The sequence below is a fragment of the Schistocerca serialis genome, chromosome 8 (assembly GCF_023864345.2).
Source record: "Schistocerca serialis cubense isolate TAMUIC-IGC-003099 chromosome 8, iqSchSeri2.2, whole genome shotgun sequence".
Lineage (NCBI taxonomy): Eukaryota > Metazoa > Arthropoda > Insecta > Orthoptera > Acrididae > Schistocerca > Schistocerca serialis.
Genome location: NC_064645.1, coordinates 365,657,414 through 365,676,161, shown reverse-complemented (window position 1 = coordinate 365,676,161; position 18,748 = coordinate 365,657,414). Strand labels below are relative to the sequence as shown.

The 18,748-nt window shown below is 40.2% G+C and overlaps 1 protein-coding gene across 1 annotated transcript in view; it reads right to left on the bottom strand.

Annotated features, from left to right (window-relative positions):
• Nucleotides 1–18,748, bottom strand: part of LOC126417020 (cohesin subunit SA-2-like) — a 486,856-nt gene that overhangs the window by 91,479 nt on the left and 376,629 nt on the right. The window contains exon 14 of the mRNA XM_050084909.1: nt 7,132–7,280. Coding sequence (XP_049940866.1) covers nt 7,132–7,280 — 149 coding nt within the window. The remainder of the gene's footprint in view (nt 1–7,131; nt 7,281–18,748) is intronic.

The following is an 18,748-nucleotide window of genomic DNA, read 5'->3' as shown; positions in this document are numbered from 1 at the left end:
GTAGGTGGTCATGTATGCATGAGGTGTGCTTGCTAGTGTGAACGAATGGTATGTGTTTCTCTTTTACTGACAAAGACTGAGGTCAAAAGCTTATGTTAAGTGTGTTTTAACTGTGCCTGTCTGCAACTTATGTGCCATCTTTATGGGAAGTAGCAATTTTATTTTTCTACCTTTCAATTATACTGTTGATGAAAGTGGAGTATGTTGTAGCATCATCTTTAAACAAGCATTCTGGTGGTACCATTCATCAGATTATCCCTTGTATCATTTAATATCAATTGATGACTGATTATGTGCATATTTACTGAAATGACAAGTTTACCATATTTTAAACTACACTAACTTAAAATGTAATGATCCCATGAGGTACAGACAGGTGCAGGGAAAGTCATACCAACTACTTTATTAATGCATAATTGTCAATGTTGTGTCACCAGTATGTTTATGTTTTTTTTCTTTTTATCATGTTATTATGGCATGCATGCCCAAACTTTATGACTAACTGATTTGAAACTTCAGTATGTAATAGTCTGATTTTTTAGTTATTTTACACCAACATCTGCACATGCAGCACTCGCACCTGATCCTGTAACTTAACACAGAGACCTTCTACCATTTCAGCTTGGATTGTTTCAACATTGTTTGCCTAGAAAGGAATTATCACATTATACTGTATCATTGGACTGCATCACTGGACGGTATCATATTGTTTTGGCTCCTCTCTCTGTGAGTTGTGGTCTCTCATCAACACTCCATCATTACAATCGGTGAACAGAGCAACGAGCAACAATTGCGTTACTTTGTGATTGATAGATTGCAGTGGTGGGACCACTGTTGCTGGTGCCTAGCCAGCTGCACTTCCACAATGTGCGGCATGTAACTACAAAACAGGCAACACAGCAAGCACGTAGAACTTGAGAAAGAACTATGATTGGCTGGTGGCTGGCCCCTACCATTTGACTTCCTGAAACATCAATCACAAAGTAATTTTAATCGGCGTATAGTAACTGTATCCTGTTGGCCCATCAGTTAATGGCACAACTCTAGTGAATATGTGACAACTTTAAAATATTTTCTTGGTGTCCATTGTGGGAAGGACATGCATATAGACTTCTCTTAAGTTTTTAATTTATTGCATCAGTAACGTCAACATTTCCATACAACTTCATCAAAATTTATTTTGATTTTCAATCTGTATATAATTGACTCCAAGACTGTGTAGCCCCGTCATAAGGAACCTGATGCGCCAAAAAAATCAAATGCCATCAGTACTATGAGCATTTAGAACATGAGGATGCCATAAGGCAGGCAGCGAAAGTGCCACATGACAATATCTGTCATCAGCAGTGTGGAACGTGTGGCACAAGTACTTTGGTTGATTTTCTTATGGAATCCTCCTGTTATGGATGTTAGATTTTTGTAGCATGTTTGTTCCTAATGATGTCTTCAAAACAACTGTATAGGGTTCAAACATCAAAATTAACTGACACAGGTGCATGGAAATACTGATATTATTACTGCAATAAGTTTTAAGTATGTTTCACTTAGTCTGTTCCACACTGAGAAAATTTGTGTGCAGCTATGTCTCTTGGACTTCTATTTAACTGACTGTGTCACAAGTTGAATTTAAAATTTATTCATGGTGTAGTCACCTTCAATTTCTGAATATTTTTGTGGCCTAGAATGCTAGAATTTGGATTTTTAGAGAGCCCGTGTTAAATCTCCAAACTCTGAAACTCAAGGCTTTTAGAAATATAAACATTTTATTCCAAGTTCCTTCCTCCCTGTGAGCATAGATAATACATCACACAACTTTCCTTTTTTTCTGAATCCAAAAATTACTAAAATGAGATTTCTTTTGTTCTTAGGCCATTAATTGTGAACTTTATACTATTTGGACAATTGACAACTGAGGCAAATGGCTTGAATTTCAAGTCAGGGTGTTCTAACTAAACACTGTGTGTTTCGTTTAAGTGCACTCTATATTTTTGCTGGATGTTGTTACTGCACCACAAATGAACAATAGTGACACCATAAATGAGCATCAGTGACTTTCAGAATGAGCTCTTTATTTGGTAACACATGCTAAAAAGCCTTGAGGACAGGGAACGTTAGAAGAAATGGTGTAGTTTTTCCAGTTCTTAAAGCCCCCCTCCACCCCATTGATCCATGGACCTTGCCATTGGTGGAGAGGCTTGCATGCTTCAGCAATATAGATATCTGTACCACAGGTGCAACCACAATGAAGGGATATCTGTTGAGAGGCCAGACAAACGTGTGGTTCCTGAAGAGGGGCAGCAGCCTTTTCAGTAGTTGCAGGGGCAACAGTCTGCATGATTGACTGATCTGGCCTTGTAACATTAACCAAAGCTGCCTTGTTGTGCCGGTACTGTGAACTGCTGAAAGCAAGAGGAAACTACAGCTGTAATTTTTCCTGAGGGCATGTAGCAATACTGTATGATTAAATGATGATGGCGACTTCTTAGGGAAAAATATTCCAGAGGTAAAATAGTCCCCCATTCAGATCTCCGGGTGGGGACTACTCAGGAGGACATCGTTATCAGGAGAAAGAAAACCGGCATTCCGCGGATCGGAGTGTAAAATGTCAGATCCCTTAATCGGGTAGGTAGGTTAGAAAATTTTGAAAGGGAAATGGATACGTGAAAGTTAGGTATAGTGGGAATTAATGAAGTTCGGTGGCAGGAGGAACAAGATTTCTGGTCAGGTGAACACAGGTTTACAAACAGAAAATCAAATATGGGTAATACAGGAGTAGGTTTAATAATGAATAAAAAAATAGGAACTTGGTAAGCTACTACGAACAGCATACTGAATGCATTATTGTAGCCATGATACACAAGAAGTCCATTCCTACCACAGTAATACAAGTTTATATGCCTACTAGCTCCGCAGATGACAAAGAGATTGAAGAAATGTACAATGAGGTAAAAGAAATTATTCACATACTGAATGGAGACAAAAATTTAAAAGTCTTGGGGGACTCGAATTCGATAGTAGGAAAAGGAAGAGAAGGAAAAGTAGTGGGGGAATATGGAATGGGCATAAGGAATGAAAGAGGATGCCGCCTGGCAGAATTTGGTTTGTGAGCTGTAGATTAAAATTGAAGAAACTGCAGAAAGGTGGGAATTTAAGGAGATGGAACCTGGATAAACTGAAAGAACCAGAGGTTGTAGAGAGTTACAGAGAGAGCACTAGGGAACAATTGACAAATATGGGGGCACAAAATACAGTGGAAGAAGAATGGATAGCTCTCAGAGACGAAATAGTGAAGGCAGTAGAGGATCAAGTAGGTAAAAACATGAGGGCTAGTAGAAATCCTTGGGTAACAGAAGAGACATTGAATTTAATTGATGAAATGAGAAAATACAAAATTGCAGTAAGTGAAGAAGGCAAAAAAGAATACAAACGTTTCAAAAATGAGATCAACAGGAAGTGCAAAATAGCTAAGTGGCGATGGCTAGAGGACAAATGTAAGGATGTAGAGGCATATACCACTAGGGGTAAGGCAGATACTGCCTAAAGGAAAATTAAAGAGACCTTTGCAGAAAAGAGAACAACCTGTATGAATATCAAGAGCTCAGATGGAAAACCAGTTCTAAGCAAAGAAGGGAAAGCAGAAAGGTGGAAGGAATAGATAGAGGGTTTATACAAGGGCAGTGTACTTGAGGCAAATATTATGGAAATGGAAGAGGACATGAAGATGAAATGGGAATTACGATATTGTGTGAAGAGTCTGACAGAGCACTGAAAGACCTAAGTTGAAACAAGGCCCCAGGAATAGACAAAATTCCATTACAGCTACTGATAGCATTGGGAGAGCCAGCTATGACAAAACTATACCATCTGGTGAGCAAGATATATGACAGGCAAAATCTCTTCACATTTCAAAAAGAATATAATAATTCCAATCCCCAAAAAAAAAAAAAAAACAGGTGTTGACAGGTGAGAAAATTACCGAAGTATCGGTTTAGTAAGTCATGGCTACTAAATACTACACAAATTCTTTACAGATGAATGGAAAAACTGCTAGAAGCCGACTTCGAGAAAGATCAGTTTGGATTCCATAGAAATCTTGGAATACGTGAGGCAATACTGACCCAGCGACTTATCCTAGAACATAGTTTAAGGAAAGGCAAATCTATGTTTCTAGTATTTGTACACTTGAAGAAAGCTTTCGACAATCTCTTTCAAATTCTGAAGGTGGCAGGGGTGAAATACAGGGAGCGAAAGGCTATTTACAATTTGTACAGATACCAGAAGGCAGTTATACGAGTTGAGGGGCATAAATGAGAAGCAGTGGTTGGGAAGGGAGTGAGACAGGGTTGTAGCCTACCCCCAATGTTATTCAATAAGTATATTGAGGAAGCAGTAAAGGAAACAAAAGAAACATTCGGAGTGGGTATTAAAATCCGTGGAGAAGAAATAAAAACTTTGAAGTTTGCCGATGACATTGTAAATCTGTCAGAGACAGCAAAGGACTTGGAAGAGCAGTTGAACGGAATGGACAGTGTCTTGAAAGGAGGATATAAGATGAACATCAACAAAAGCAAAACGAGGATAATGGAATGTAGTCGAATTATGTCGGGTGATGCTGAGGGAATTAGATTAGGAAATGAGACACTTAAAGTAGTAAAGGAGTTTTGCTATTTGGGGATCAAAATAACTGATGATGGTCAAAGTAGAGAGGATATAAAATGTAGACTGGCAATGGCAAGGAAAGCGTTTCTGAAGAAGAGAAATTTGTTAACATTGAGTATAGATTTAAATGTCAGGAAGTCGTTTCTGAAAGTATTTGTATGGAGTGTAGCCATGTATGGAAGTGAAACATGGACGATAAATAGACTGGACAGAAAGAGAATAGAAGCTTTTGAAATGTGGTGCTACAGAAGAATGCTGAAGATTAGATGGGTAGATCACATAAATAATGAGGAGGTATTGAAAAGAATTGGGGAAAAGGGGAGTTTGTGGCAGAACTTGACAAGAAGAAGGGGCCGGTTGGTAGGACATGTTCTGAGGCATCAGGGGATCACAAATTTAGCATTTGAGGGCAGCATGGCGAGTAAAAATCGTAGAGGGCGACCAAGAGATGAATACACTAAACAGATTCAGAGGGATGTAGGTTGCAGTAAGTACTGGGAGATGTAGAAGCTTGCACAGGATAGAGTAGCATGGCGAGCTGCATCAAACCACTCTCTGGGCTGAAGACCACAACAACAACAACAAAGCTCGAACAGTTGTGCTCTTTGACCCAACACTTCTTAACCAGCCATCTGCCTCTCTCCTCTCACAATCAGAAGTGAGAAAAAGACGCAGATTTACGGCTGCAAGTTCTCAAGATGCTTTGACCCACAATAAGTACGCTTACCTGTCAATATAAATGTTTAATTCTCCACAAAGTTTGGAAATATTTCTGTGCAAGTATTTACAGCATCACTGCTTTCACTTCACTGAAGAACATTTAAATTTATGAAGTATGTTACGTTACATAAATACTGATGTATAAAGTGCACTATTGTAACCTTAGATAAGCATGCTTAGAAATGACTTTCAGCTGTATACTTATAACCTGACTTGTCTAATGTCTTATGCATAGGTTGTTTTGTAGACAATAGGACCAATGAAAATAATACAAAACAATACAATCTGTCTTATTGGTATTGGTTAAAAACAGTCTTGGTTGCAATTTTAGTTTTTTTATATTTTCCAACGATGCATTTCGCCTTATTTGGGCATCTTCAGGTTACCTTTTCTAGGTGGACGCGAGAGGCACCAAGATCTGAATAACACATTCCCGTTCACAGGAGCGAGTAACAGAGTAAGATGGGGGCTCAGGTAGTAAGCATAATGCACCAAAGTGTCGTGTGCCAGCTGGTACATTAATCATCAAAACTTTGAGGTAGTTGGAAGGCCTCACCCACAATGCTCCAAACGTTCTGAATTGGGGAATGATCCGGCAACCTCGCTCACCAACGTAGGGTTTGGCAAGCAGGAAGACAAACAGCAGAAATTCTCGTTGTGTGCAGGTGGATATTATCTTGCTGAAATATGAGCCACGGATGACATGCCACAAAGGACAACAAAATGGGGTGGAGAGTATCGTCACTATACCATTGTGCTGTAAGGGTGCTGTGGGTCATAATCAAAGGGGCCCTGATATATGGCACCACAGACCATCACTCACAGCTGGGCATATGGAGAGCAACAGGCAGTTTAGTATCTCACAGCTGTCTGGGGCATCTTCAAACATGTATACGGCCTGGGTTCTCACTGACTGGAATAGAATTGTCGTCAGTGATGAGTCCCACTTCAAACTGAGCCCTAATGACCACAAAAGACATGCCTGGAGATGTCCCAGACAGTGGTGGTACACCAGCCTGACCGTCACTCACCATACGGCCTGACAAACAGGAGTGATGGTGTTGGGTGCCACTTCCTTTCATAGCAGGACCACTTTGGCTGTCATTTGTTGCACCCTTACAGCACAGTGGTAGTATGTCACACTGACCTTCTACATACCATTCTGTTGTCATTCAAGGGCATCTTGGGTTTACATTTCCGCAAGACAACACCTGCTAGCACACAGTGAGAGTTTCTACTGCTTTTCTCCATGCTTTCCAAACCTCCCATTGGCCAGCAAGATCTCCAGATCTCTCCCCAACTGAGAATGTTTTGAGCATTATGGGCAGGGTCCTGCAACCAGCTCGGGATTTTGACAATCTAACTTGCCAACTGGGCAGAATTTGGCATGATGTCCCTTGTGAGGTCATCCAACAATGCCATCAATATATACCATCAATATATGCTTGGATAAAAGCCAAAGGTGGACCAATCCATTACTGACTTACCCAATTTGTGAAGCTTTTTTTCTTGAGTAAATCATTCACAATTTTTCTGAAATTGCCATCATTAGTTGGTCTGCACGTGTAGATCACATCTACCAATTTCCATCCCATTCAGATAATTCCTTTGTGGTATATTGGAAGTGTCAAATTCACTCAAGTTACAATTAAAAATAAAATCTCTCAACAGTGACTTAAATGACTAACATGAATTTACACTTCTATAATCAATAGACATAAGTTTAAGGCTAGTGTTTTATGATGACCATACCTGTGCATAGTGCTTGAATATGAATTCTGCAGAATCAATGGGTAATGTCCAGCAAGATATCAAACTCCAGTACCCTTTCAACATCCTTTTACGTTCGTCCAATGTAGTTTCACTTACTGATTCTCCTGATGGATCTGTGAAACTTGTGCCTGTGCAACAACAAAATTTAACTGAAAATAAGTTTATGGATGTGTATTTTCTTTTAGCAAGCACATTGTACAAATGTTTTAACATTATATCAAATAGCATTATCAAACAATCACCTGAAACCAACTGCTACATAAAGGTCTCCTTCAGACTTCTTCATGCAGTACCATCTTATATTAGATCCACCTCGGAACACTTCATGCTAGAGAAATGGCCCTTGGTACAGCAAGTTCCAAATGTTGGCCACTGCCCAGGTGTTGCTTTCATGTTGTATATATGATCTACAATGCTGATTATTGCTTCACTTTGGTAATTAAGAAGTTGTTTATTGTTGTTGTGCAACCTTCCATGTGAGATCACTGTTATAAACTCAATGAATACCATACAATGTATCATAAAAATGTAGCAGCCTGTCTGGTCAAAACTTTCACTTTCATGAATGGAAAAGAATTTGGTGGTTGCAGTGCCAGCATCAGAAAATGTTAACACAGGAATCGTAAAATGAGCTATGTGACAACTGCATGTGAAACACATCTAAGGAGCATTAAAGTATACAATGTTACACCATGATTATAATTTTCAGCAATTACTAATGGATAATGTACATTGCATATTTAACTTACAACACAAGTTTAATTTTAATGAAAGAAGAAGGTTATGCACAACATTGTTGCACAGAATGAATCTGTACGACTTGGCCTTGAAATTGCATGTGTTTGTGTCTTGGGAGGGGGAGGCATGTTGTATTCTTGTCCTGTATACAAGCAGCACTTCACAAATATCACAAAAGTGTGTTGGTATGACCAGATGCTTGAAAAAAACCAGGGAGATGCTTGAAGAAACCCTGTTAACAAATTTGGCAATGTGACACAGCAATCAAACAAAGTGACTATATGGAGGCTGGTACAAAAATTTAGATATATAGGAAGTATGTACTTATGCAGTTTCACATGTTTTACACCTCCAGATCTAAAACAGAAAAACAATCTTAATCAGTCTGTTGATTCCTTCTGTAATTTTTCTGAAACTGATTGGTCCTGAAATGATGAAATGAATCCCAATCATTTATCAGTTCTTTCGTATTTCTTCAGGATTTAGTATCTTGGTACTCCCAATGCAGCCCTTTATCAGTAACCTTATGAGGTACAGAATAAAAAAAAAATTGACAACTGTTAAGAAGGTGGGAAGGGGGGGGGGGGGGGAGGGGGGCGGAAGAAAAGAATAAATTAGACTTGTCTCCCAACATCTAAAACAGCAAATAAGGCAGCCTTCACATCAGAAGATGCTCCCACTGAGTGAACCAGGTATTAACATGGTGAATAATCTCTTACTATCACAAAGGTCTCTAGAATACAGTGTATGCAACACAAAATATGACATTTGTTCTGGTTTATGTGAAGACTGATCACCTTCAACTCAAAATAATTAAATTTACTAACTAAGTGTCACATCTTAAACGAGAATTATTAAGAGTATTTCATCAAAATGACAAGTAAGTATCAAGTGAAATTTGCAAGATATCTCAGTACTATTCCCAGAAGTAAATGGACAATCACAGATTTGCCAAACATTTAGTACTATGCTGTGAATGGCATAAAGAACTCACTTATGTATCAGATCATCTGCTTCAGTGGGTCAAAATGTTAGCACTGTTACAGGAACTCCAGAGGCCAGCCTTCAAACACATACTGTGATGCAGCCTTGAAAAGGCTAAAGAAAATCAAAGATACAGCCATTGAGTTTTACCCCTTTCCCGTAACAAGGGCGACGGATTAAAATGTAGGTAAGAATAATGTTTATCTGCACCAATGGCAAGCTACATGCAAAAGTAAAAGCAGGATGATCATTCAGCTGGCAACTCCTGCAGCAGTTGTCATTAACATTTTGGTTTTTCTTGTCTCAAGTACACTACAAATTGAAAATCCTTTCACTACAAGACTTTCACTTTTTTTGACATATGACATATTGTAGAAATTGTTTTCACCACGTATATACACACGCTGTAAAAAGTGCATGGTGGAGGGTGCTATAACATGTTAGGGATTCTTCTCATTCCAATTGCTTATGGAGTGCAGGAAGAAAGACAACTTAGGTGCCTCTGAGCAAGCTAAAATTAATATATTTTTTCTCTAAGGTCCCTATAGGGGTGGTGCATAGGATGCAGAAGAGTATCTCTAGATTATTTTCATTTAAAAATGGTTTTCAAAATTTGTAATAAGTTTTTGTGAGCAGTCTGTCTTCAAGAGTCAGCAATTTAGGTTATTCAGCATTTGGATTGACACTCTCCTACGATCAAAGAAACCTGTGACAAACCATGATACACATATTTGTGTAAGTTCAATATCTCCTGTTAGCCTTAACTAGTATAGAGTCCTACACGCTTCAGCAGTATTCTAAGCTGGGATGCACTATTGATTTGTTAGCACTCTTCTTTGTAGAATGACTGCATTTCCCCAGTATCATTTCAAAAAACCAAAGTCTGTCAGATGCTTTAACTACAACATGCATATGCTGTCATTCCTCTTCATACCCCTACAAATGGTTACACCAAACACCAATTGTCAGTCACTGATATTTTAGTTTTGCAAAGTGTATTCTACATTTAACAAGCTGGCAATCTTCGCACCATTTTGAAATCTTACCCAGACATGACTGCATGTCTCTGCAGCTTTTTATTTATTTATTTATTTTATTATAGATAACTGCATCATCTGCAGAAAGCGTGAGGTGGTTGTGAATGTTGTCTGTTAGGTCAATATTATGCAACACAAATAACAAAGATACCAACAGACTTGCCTTACACATGCTTGATGTTACGAGGCAAGGATGGCAGTATAACAGGCATAGTATTAGATCTATTCAAAGCATATGATACTGCTGACTAATTTCATACTAGAAAAGCTAGAATAATTGATAATAAGAGGAACTGCTAATGATAGGTTTTGGTCATATCTGAAACACAGAGTGCAAAGTGTAGAGGTAGCACAAGCTTCAAAAATGTTTAGTGAGACATTTAACAGGTCCTGAAAGTATTAACACAGGATACCATCAGGTTTGCAGATGATCCGATGATTTGGGGGAATAAGGAGGAGGAAGTACAAGAGCAGTTCGACAAATGGGAATGAACAGCACTAGAATATGGGATGAAATTTAGTATAAGTAAGAGTGAGATGATTATCACAACAAGAATGAAGGAGAGAAGAACAAATGGAATAACAACTGGTGTGGAATGATTGAGGAGAGTTGAGTTTCAAGTACCTAGGAAGCCTGATACAGGAAGATGGAAAAAAAAAACAACAGAGAAATAAACGAGCAGGGGAGAAAAGCAGAAGCATTTCAGTAGAGTGTCAGAAGCCTGATATGGAGCAAGGATGTACCCAAAATCAGTAAAGAGGTTATATACTATGTCCCGATCCTGACATATGCATCCAAAACCTTGGTTATGAAAGGAAGAGAGAAAAGCAAAGTACAAAAAAAGTGAGATGAAATTCTTGAGGAACAGTACTGGAGTGAAAAAGGTAGACACGTTAAGAAATGAGAGGATCAGAGAGTTAATGAAGGTGGAACCATTACAGGAGGTGATAGAGAAAACACAGCTGAGATGGCATGGGCATGTTAACCGAATGGAGGAGAAGAGGATACCCAGGAGGATACACAAGATGAAACTGGAAGGAAAGAGACCAAGAGGAAGACTGAGAGACAGGTTGCTGAAAGGAGTGGAGGAATGCACCCAGAAGAAAGGAGGAGATTGGACCAAAATGAAGACCGAGAGATGGTGGCAAGACAGAAGATGATGGAGAGGCTTATGTTCCAAATAGGCCCGGCCAGAGGCTGGAAACTGTCCAAGAAGAAGATGATGATGACCCTCAGGATAGCACCTTAAAACCAAAACAGGCTCTCTAGACAATCTTAAGAGTGTGGATCTTTTTTCTACATCTGCATTGTAATTGCAGATAAAACATAAGAGTTCTTAGCAGACAAAGTAAATGAAACCCTACACGATGTTCATAATTCGTCATTATGCACAAACCCTAAAATGAATTTTAATCTCTTACGTTACCTGTTTCACAATTTAGGAGGAGGAGATTAGTGTATAATGTTCTGCCGGCAACAAGGTCATTAGAGACAGAGCACAAGCTCAGGTTAGGGAAGGATGGGGGAAAGAAATTGGCTATGCTCTTTTAGAGGAACCATCCTAGCATTTGCCTGAAGTGATTTAAGGAAAGCACAAAAACCCAAATCTGGATGGCCGAATGCATGTTTGAACTGTCTTCCTCCCAGAGGCGAGTCCAGTGTGTTAACCATTGTGCCACCTTGCTCAGTTCCACAATTTATGTGATGTCTTTGATGTATATATTAGACAAATATAACAAATAAAGAACACAGCCCATGACTACCTTACTTCTTCCTGATTTTAGGCTTGTGTTCTATTCTATTTATAATAATTTCAGTATTCTGATGATTGGTGTACAATAATAAATTATTCTTCTGACCATCCAGGTAATTTACATTATTTTTCACCTGTATAGTAATATTTCACAAGCTTCATCGTCAGCTTTCTACCTTATTACTCCATCAAACAGCTATCACAGCTCAGAATACATCAGATTTGTTACAGCACAGAACTGCAAAATGTCAAATTTTTCATACATATTTTCAACATCCCAACTTAGCTGAGCATTAACATGACAGTAAAACTGGGAAAGCTAGATCCATTCTGAACTCTAAAGTCATTCATAGAGGAGTGAAATTATTCATAAGATCATGATTAATTTCCCCCATCTTATACTATAAAATTTGTTTAGTGAGGAAATAAGAGAACAATAGGTGAAGTACTTTGACAAAAATAAATGTAACATAGTTTTCTATGAATGACAACATAATAAATTAGATTCAGGAAAGTAATAAATACTAAAAAGGAAGCACAAGAAGAAATTAAGAAAGCTACAAGTTCATGAAAAGTACAATCCCAAAAACTGTAGAGGGCCATTGGACCAGTGGATGAATGATGTAGGGATATAGGAACAGACATAAAAATGGCATGAGTGATAAAGTGTACAGAAAGATTAAGAAATTATAATTCAAGTCAAGGACAAGATCAGCTGCTATAAGAAATAAACAAGCAGCATATTACTCAATGCAGTAATTAGTCAGGCTCCAACGCTTGGAAACAGTGACCACGTGTGTGTGTGTGTGTGTGTGTGTGTGTGTGTGTGTGTGTGTGTGAGCTGTGTGAATGTGTGTGTTTGCTATTTCAGAAGGAGGACTTTGTCCAAATGCTTAACAGTTTAGCAGTCTTCCTCACTGTGCCTGTCTGCTATTCAGTGCCTTCCCTAAATGTTGAGTACCAATCTGTCCTATCCGTATTGTTGTTGAACGCAGATGAAATATCCCCAGATGGAAGAGTTTTACAAAGTGACAGACATCACATACATTTAAGAAAGAGAAGAAAGACTGGCAATGAAGCAGGCTCTGCAATTACGAAAACAGAATTTGAAGCAGCACTGAAAGAAACAATGGCAGTTTTATGTCCAGAGGCGCTACCTGATGAGCTCTTGTACAATTGTGGGGAAAAAAAAAGAAAGTTGAACATTTCAACATTATAAACAGTTGTTATGATTAAGGTTCTCTTCCAGGTAGTTCTGCAGAAGACAATAGTCATTCATGAAGGAGATAGAACAAATTTCTCCAATTACAGAACAATAAGCCTCATTTTGCATGCAGTTATACTCACATAAAGAATAAAATAAAAAAAAAGAGTAAAATGTAGAATGAAACTCGAATCTGAAGAAGATACACTCCTGGAAATTGAAATAAGAACACCGTGAATTCATTGTCCCAGGAAGGGGAAACTTTATTGACACATTCCTGGGGTCAGATACATCACATGATCACACTGACAGAACCACAGGCACATAGACACAGGCAACAGAGCATGCACAATGTCGGCACTAGTACAGTGTATATCCACCTTTCGCAGCAATGCAGGCTGCTATTCTCCCATGGAGACGATCGTAGAGATGCTGGATGTAGTCCTGTGGAACGGCTTGCCATGCCATTTCCACCTGGCGTCTCAGTTGGACCAGCGTTCGTGCTGGACGTGCAGACCGCGTGAGACGACGCTTCATCCAGTCCCAAACATGCTCATTGGGGGACAGATCCGGAGATCTTGCTGGCCAGGGTAGTTGACTTACACCTTCTAGAGCACGTTGGGTGGCACGGGATACATGCGGACGTGCATTGTCCTGTTGGAACAGCAAGTTCCCTTGCCGGTCTAGGAATGGTAGAACGATGGGTTCGATGACGGTTTGGATGTACCGTGCACTATTCAGTGTCCCCTAGACGATCACCAGTGGTGTACGGCCAGTGTAGGAGATCGCTCCCCACACCATGATGCCGGGTGTTGGCCCTGTGTGCCTCGGTCGTATGCAGTCCTGATTGTGGCGCTCACCTGCACGGGGCCAAACACGCATACGACCATCATTGGCACCAAGGCAGAAGCGACTCTCATCGCTGAAGACGACACGTCTCCATTCGTCCCTCCATTCACGCCTGTCGCGACACCACTGGAGGCGGGCTGCACGATGTTGGGGCGTGAGCGGAAGACGGCCTAACGGTGTGCGGGACCGTTGCCCAGCTTCATGGAGACGGTTGCGAATGGTCCTCGCCGATACCCCAGGAGCAACAGTGTCCCTAATTTGCAGGGAAGTGGCGGTGCGGTCCCCTACGGCACTGCGTAGGATCCTATGGTCTTGGCGTGCATCCGTGCGTCGCTGCGGTCCGGTCCCAGGTCGACGGGCACGTGCACCTTCCGCCGACCACTGGCGACAACATCGATGTACTGTGGAGACCTCACGCCCCACGTGTTGAGCAATTCGGCGGTACGTCCACCCGGCCTCCCGCATGCCCACTATACGCCCTCGCTCAAAGTCCGTCAACTGCACATATGGTTCACGTCCACGCTGTCGCGGCATGCTACCAGTGTTAAAGACTGCGATGGAGCTCCGTATGCCACGGCAAACTGGCTGACACTGACGGCGGCGGTGCACAAATGCTGCGCAGCTAGCGCCATTCGACGGCCAACACCGCGGTTCCTGGTGTGTCCGCTGTGGCGTGCGTGTGATCATTGCTTGTACAACCCTCTCGCAGTGTCCGGAGCAAGTATGGTGGGTCTGACACACCGGTGTCAATGTGTTCTTTTTTCCATTTCCAGGAGTGTAGTTTCATTTTACACAAAAAAGTAGGAAACAGAGAAACAATCATCATACTCAGTAGCTTACTAGAGACAAAGTTAAATGTAAACAGGGACATTCACATAGCCTTTTGGTCTTTTGACAGTACTAGCAGGAAGAAAGTCTTCAGTGCACTGAAAGATACAGATTCAGATTGTAAAGATGGAAGAACAATATTAAACATATACTAAAAAAATGTGTGAAATGTAGATTAAAGGAGAACAACAGAAGGTGTAAGATAAAGGTGCTCATTACCCCATTACTTGTTTAACATTTTCATCAAAAAAGCTGCAAGGCTCTTCAAAGGAAAAGCTTCTTGAGTTAAGACTAATGGAATTTCTATTTATTGCATTGGATTTGTTGAGACATTGCCTTAATAGCTAATAGTGAGAAACATAAGAACAAAAAACTTCCTAAATTCTCAGCACTAATAAAAAAGTTTACAACAATTGTTAAAAACCAAGAATTATAAGAGTGCACAAATCTAAAGTGAGTAGGACACCTCACATCCACATGTGGATGTCCTTTTTCATGTATCTGCTTATATATGTTAAATTGGTTGCCTCATGATCATCTACATGTGGCTATTACTGTAATAACCTGACACATTCTACATCCTAGCGATACATTTGTGTCAAGGATCCACGGAACTCGAAAATAAATAAATAAGTAAACATCCAAACTGAAATAAATAATATTGGAAATATTGATCAATTTTGTTATTTAGGCACCTTAATTACAGAAAGCAACATATGCAGCACGAAAAGCATGAAAAAACTGCAACAACTAAACATTCTTCAATGAACAAAGACAATTGTTAGAGAACATATTGTTTAGTATAGAAAAGAAGAAAACAATCTGTCAAAGGCATTCAACAGGAGTGCAGTCCTACATACCTATTAAAAGCTGTACACTCCTGAAAGCAGCAATTAAACCTTGTAGCGGGGAAAAAGGGAGGGGAAAAAACTTTTCTCATTTATCAAGACAAAACAAGTTTTTAACAGACACGTTGGAAGGAAATATTTTGGTAAAGAAAACCACAAGGAGGCCAAGAAAAAAATAGTTGAAGCTCTATTGGAAGTAATGAAGTACCAAAATAATCAATAAATGGACAGTGCAGTGTAGGGAAGAATGGTTGCAGCGATGTGGCATAGACGACGGTGACGAGAAGAACACTTTACGGATTCCACAGCTTAATCCTTTACCTTTGCCGGTGTCTTGTTTTAGGCAGCTATCTATGGCTGAGTTTTCCTTGTGCCTGCTGAATATTTCTTGAGCACTGGTAGTCACAACTCTCTCTGTCACTCCGAGTTTTGACCTTAAAAGTTATTTGTACACTTGACTTTCCAGACTTCCATGTTTCTCTGCAGATGAATTACTGCAGTGACAAACACAAAACTAATTCAGTAAATTCTGTGAGCTCCTTCACTACAGGCATATACATAATAATAACTAACTGTGGCTCAATGGCCTGCTGCAAAACTTTTTATCGGACACCACTCTGACCACTTGTGTCTCTCACTAGAGACAGACGAACCACTATTATTGATATTTTGTCAAATTAGTGTCCTGTAGAGAGCATGAGCATTTTAGTTGCACTCTCTTGGTACGTACTAATTCATATGAGCACAACAGACTGTCAAAATGGTCAACTGCTGCAATTCTCAGACAGGTAATGTCTTGGATTTTATTGTGTTTACAGAAGCAACAAAAGAAAATTGTGTTCTATAATTTGGGAATATAGAAGCAATAATTCTGATGAACTATTTGTATTAGGAGCATGGTATATTTTGACAACTGACATTTTTTTCTGGCTTCACAACTATGGAACAACTGCATGACCATGTAACTTGTTTGAACAGACAGAACTTGCCTGGATTTCAATAGATACTGAAAACATGATGAATCCTGCATATGTCTGCCAATACAATTCTTATCTTCAAATGGAGTGACAGAAGAGAAGTGTGGATGTTACTCACCTATAATATGTTACTCACCTATAACATGACACACATGCAGAGAACTCCTACAGGAAAACTGATGAGAAAAGAAGAAAAACATGATGTTCTTCTGTAAATTACAATCTACAAAGATAATTTCTCCACGAATGTTGTCTCTATATTCCCAAAATATAGAAAACAATTCTCTGTTGTTACATTTGTACACACAATAAAATACAAGACATTACCTGCCTGACAGTGTCACACTATATATGTTTTTATCCAAAACCAACTTTGTTTGGGTGGAATAAATTGTTTAAAAGATTGATAGCATGCTTCTGGATGTTCTATTCAGTTGTTGTTTCCATTTTATGCACAATATTTCTATGAACAACCCAGCCACCTTCTGCAGGTGCTGCGACTTTTGCTGTTATGTCTACTTACAGCCTGGACTGCAACCAGACTATTGATCAATTACACTGAGTAAACCTGAGTGAAGCTTACAAGATAATTGTCCTTTGAGTGATAAGGGGTTATGTCCACACCAAGATTTTGCTATAAATATAATTCACCACTGAAAATGGTTAGATTGTCTATAGTATTCCTAATATTGTAATAGTCTTCCTCCTTAGTACAGACAGTGTTTACAAGCTGTGACACAGTCACAAATAAAGGCAGTGGTGTAGAAAGATGAGAACGCCAGTACAAACAGTTTCAAGGAATAATGCAAGGAATACACTGAACTTTTATCACACCAAGTGCATCTCAAGTGCCACTGATGAAATACAACAGCTGATACAGCACGATTCAGTTATTGTGAAGTAACAAATCATATCTCCTATGTGCTTACCATTAACGGCAGCCTCCTCTGACCACCGAAGACAAATAGCTCTCTTTAATAATAAGTAAACAATCTGAAGATGGTTATTATGGACTGAAAGCATCAGACTGGTAACAATTTCCTTGTCACCATTGACCAGAATTAAAGAAAGAAATACTTGCCAATTTTTCACAGAAGTAAAGTATTCTCAATGTTAACACAAAATTCAACATCCAGGTAGTACAGAGTCAGGAAGCATGTCTAAAGCATTGGAGAAATGACAGGATGGCACACTTTAACAGTTGTACTGTACTTGAGGGATGGCAAAGCAACCCCAGCTGTCAAATGCTTAATCAGAAAACTGATATTTAAAGTAGGCTTCATCTGAAATGTTGTAAAAAGCAACAAGTTCTCAATGTTTCTGTCAAACAGCATTTCTGTGCATAAATGCTTTCTGGTGAAATGTTTTATTTATAGATATGCTGTCACTGGGCCCATAGTTATTTCATAAATTACTGAAGTTAACGACATTCAGATAAGGAAAGTTATTAGTCTCACCTGGAAAAAAGAAGAGCTTTGTGGCTCTCTGCATTTTTTGTCAACTGTCAGAGCACTGAAGATATTATTACCATGTCATGAGCAGGTCAGATATCAAAATTATATTCTCTGACTGAAATACATTTGGACATAAATAACTCTCTTATTTTCTGTTGAGATCTATCCAGCTTAGCCAACTATAGCAAAGGGAGAATATTCAACACATTAGTATCTTGGAAATATGCCCAGTTTTTGAAGCAAATGTTGCTTTATTTGTCAACAGCAGAAACAGCCAGGAAATTTACATAACTCCTATACCTCTTAGGCTATTACTAGACTTTTACTTTGGAACCTAAAAGTAATTTAAGAGTGAGAGCAAGTGAGGGGATAGGACTGAGTGAGGCAGGGGAGGGTGGTGGAGCAGAGAGGGGAAGAAGAGGGGAGTAATGAGACAGGGAGGGGTGGAGACAGGGAGGGGTGTGAGTGGAGAGAGGGAGGAGTGTGGGTGGAGAGAGGGAGGGGGGTGTGGGTGGGGAGAGGGAGGGGTGTGAGAAGGAGGGGTTTGGGGGGGGGGGGTGAGAGGGAGGGGTTTAGGGGGGGTGAAGGGAAGGGTTTAGGGGAGTGAGAGGGAGGGGTCTGGGGGTGACAGGGAGGGGTCTGGGGGGTGACAGGGAGGGGTCTGGGGGGTGACAGGGAGGGGTCTGGGGGGTGAGAGGGAGGGATCTGGGGGGTGAGAGGGAGGGGTGTGGGGGGTGAGAGGGAGGGGACTGTGGGGTGAGAGGGAGGGGTTTGGGGGGGGTGAGAGGGAGGGGTTTGGGGGGTGAGAGGGAGGGGTTCGGGGGCGGGGGTGAGAGGGACGGGTTTGTGGGAGTGAGAGGGAGGGGTTCGGGGGGGGTGAAAGGGAGGTGTGTGAGTGGAGAGAGGGACAGGTGTGGGGGTGA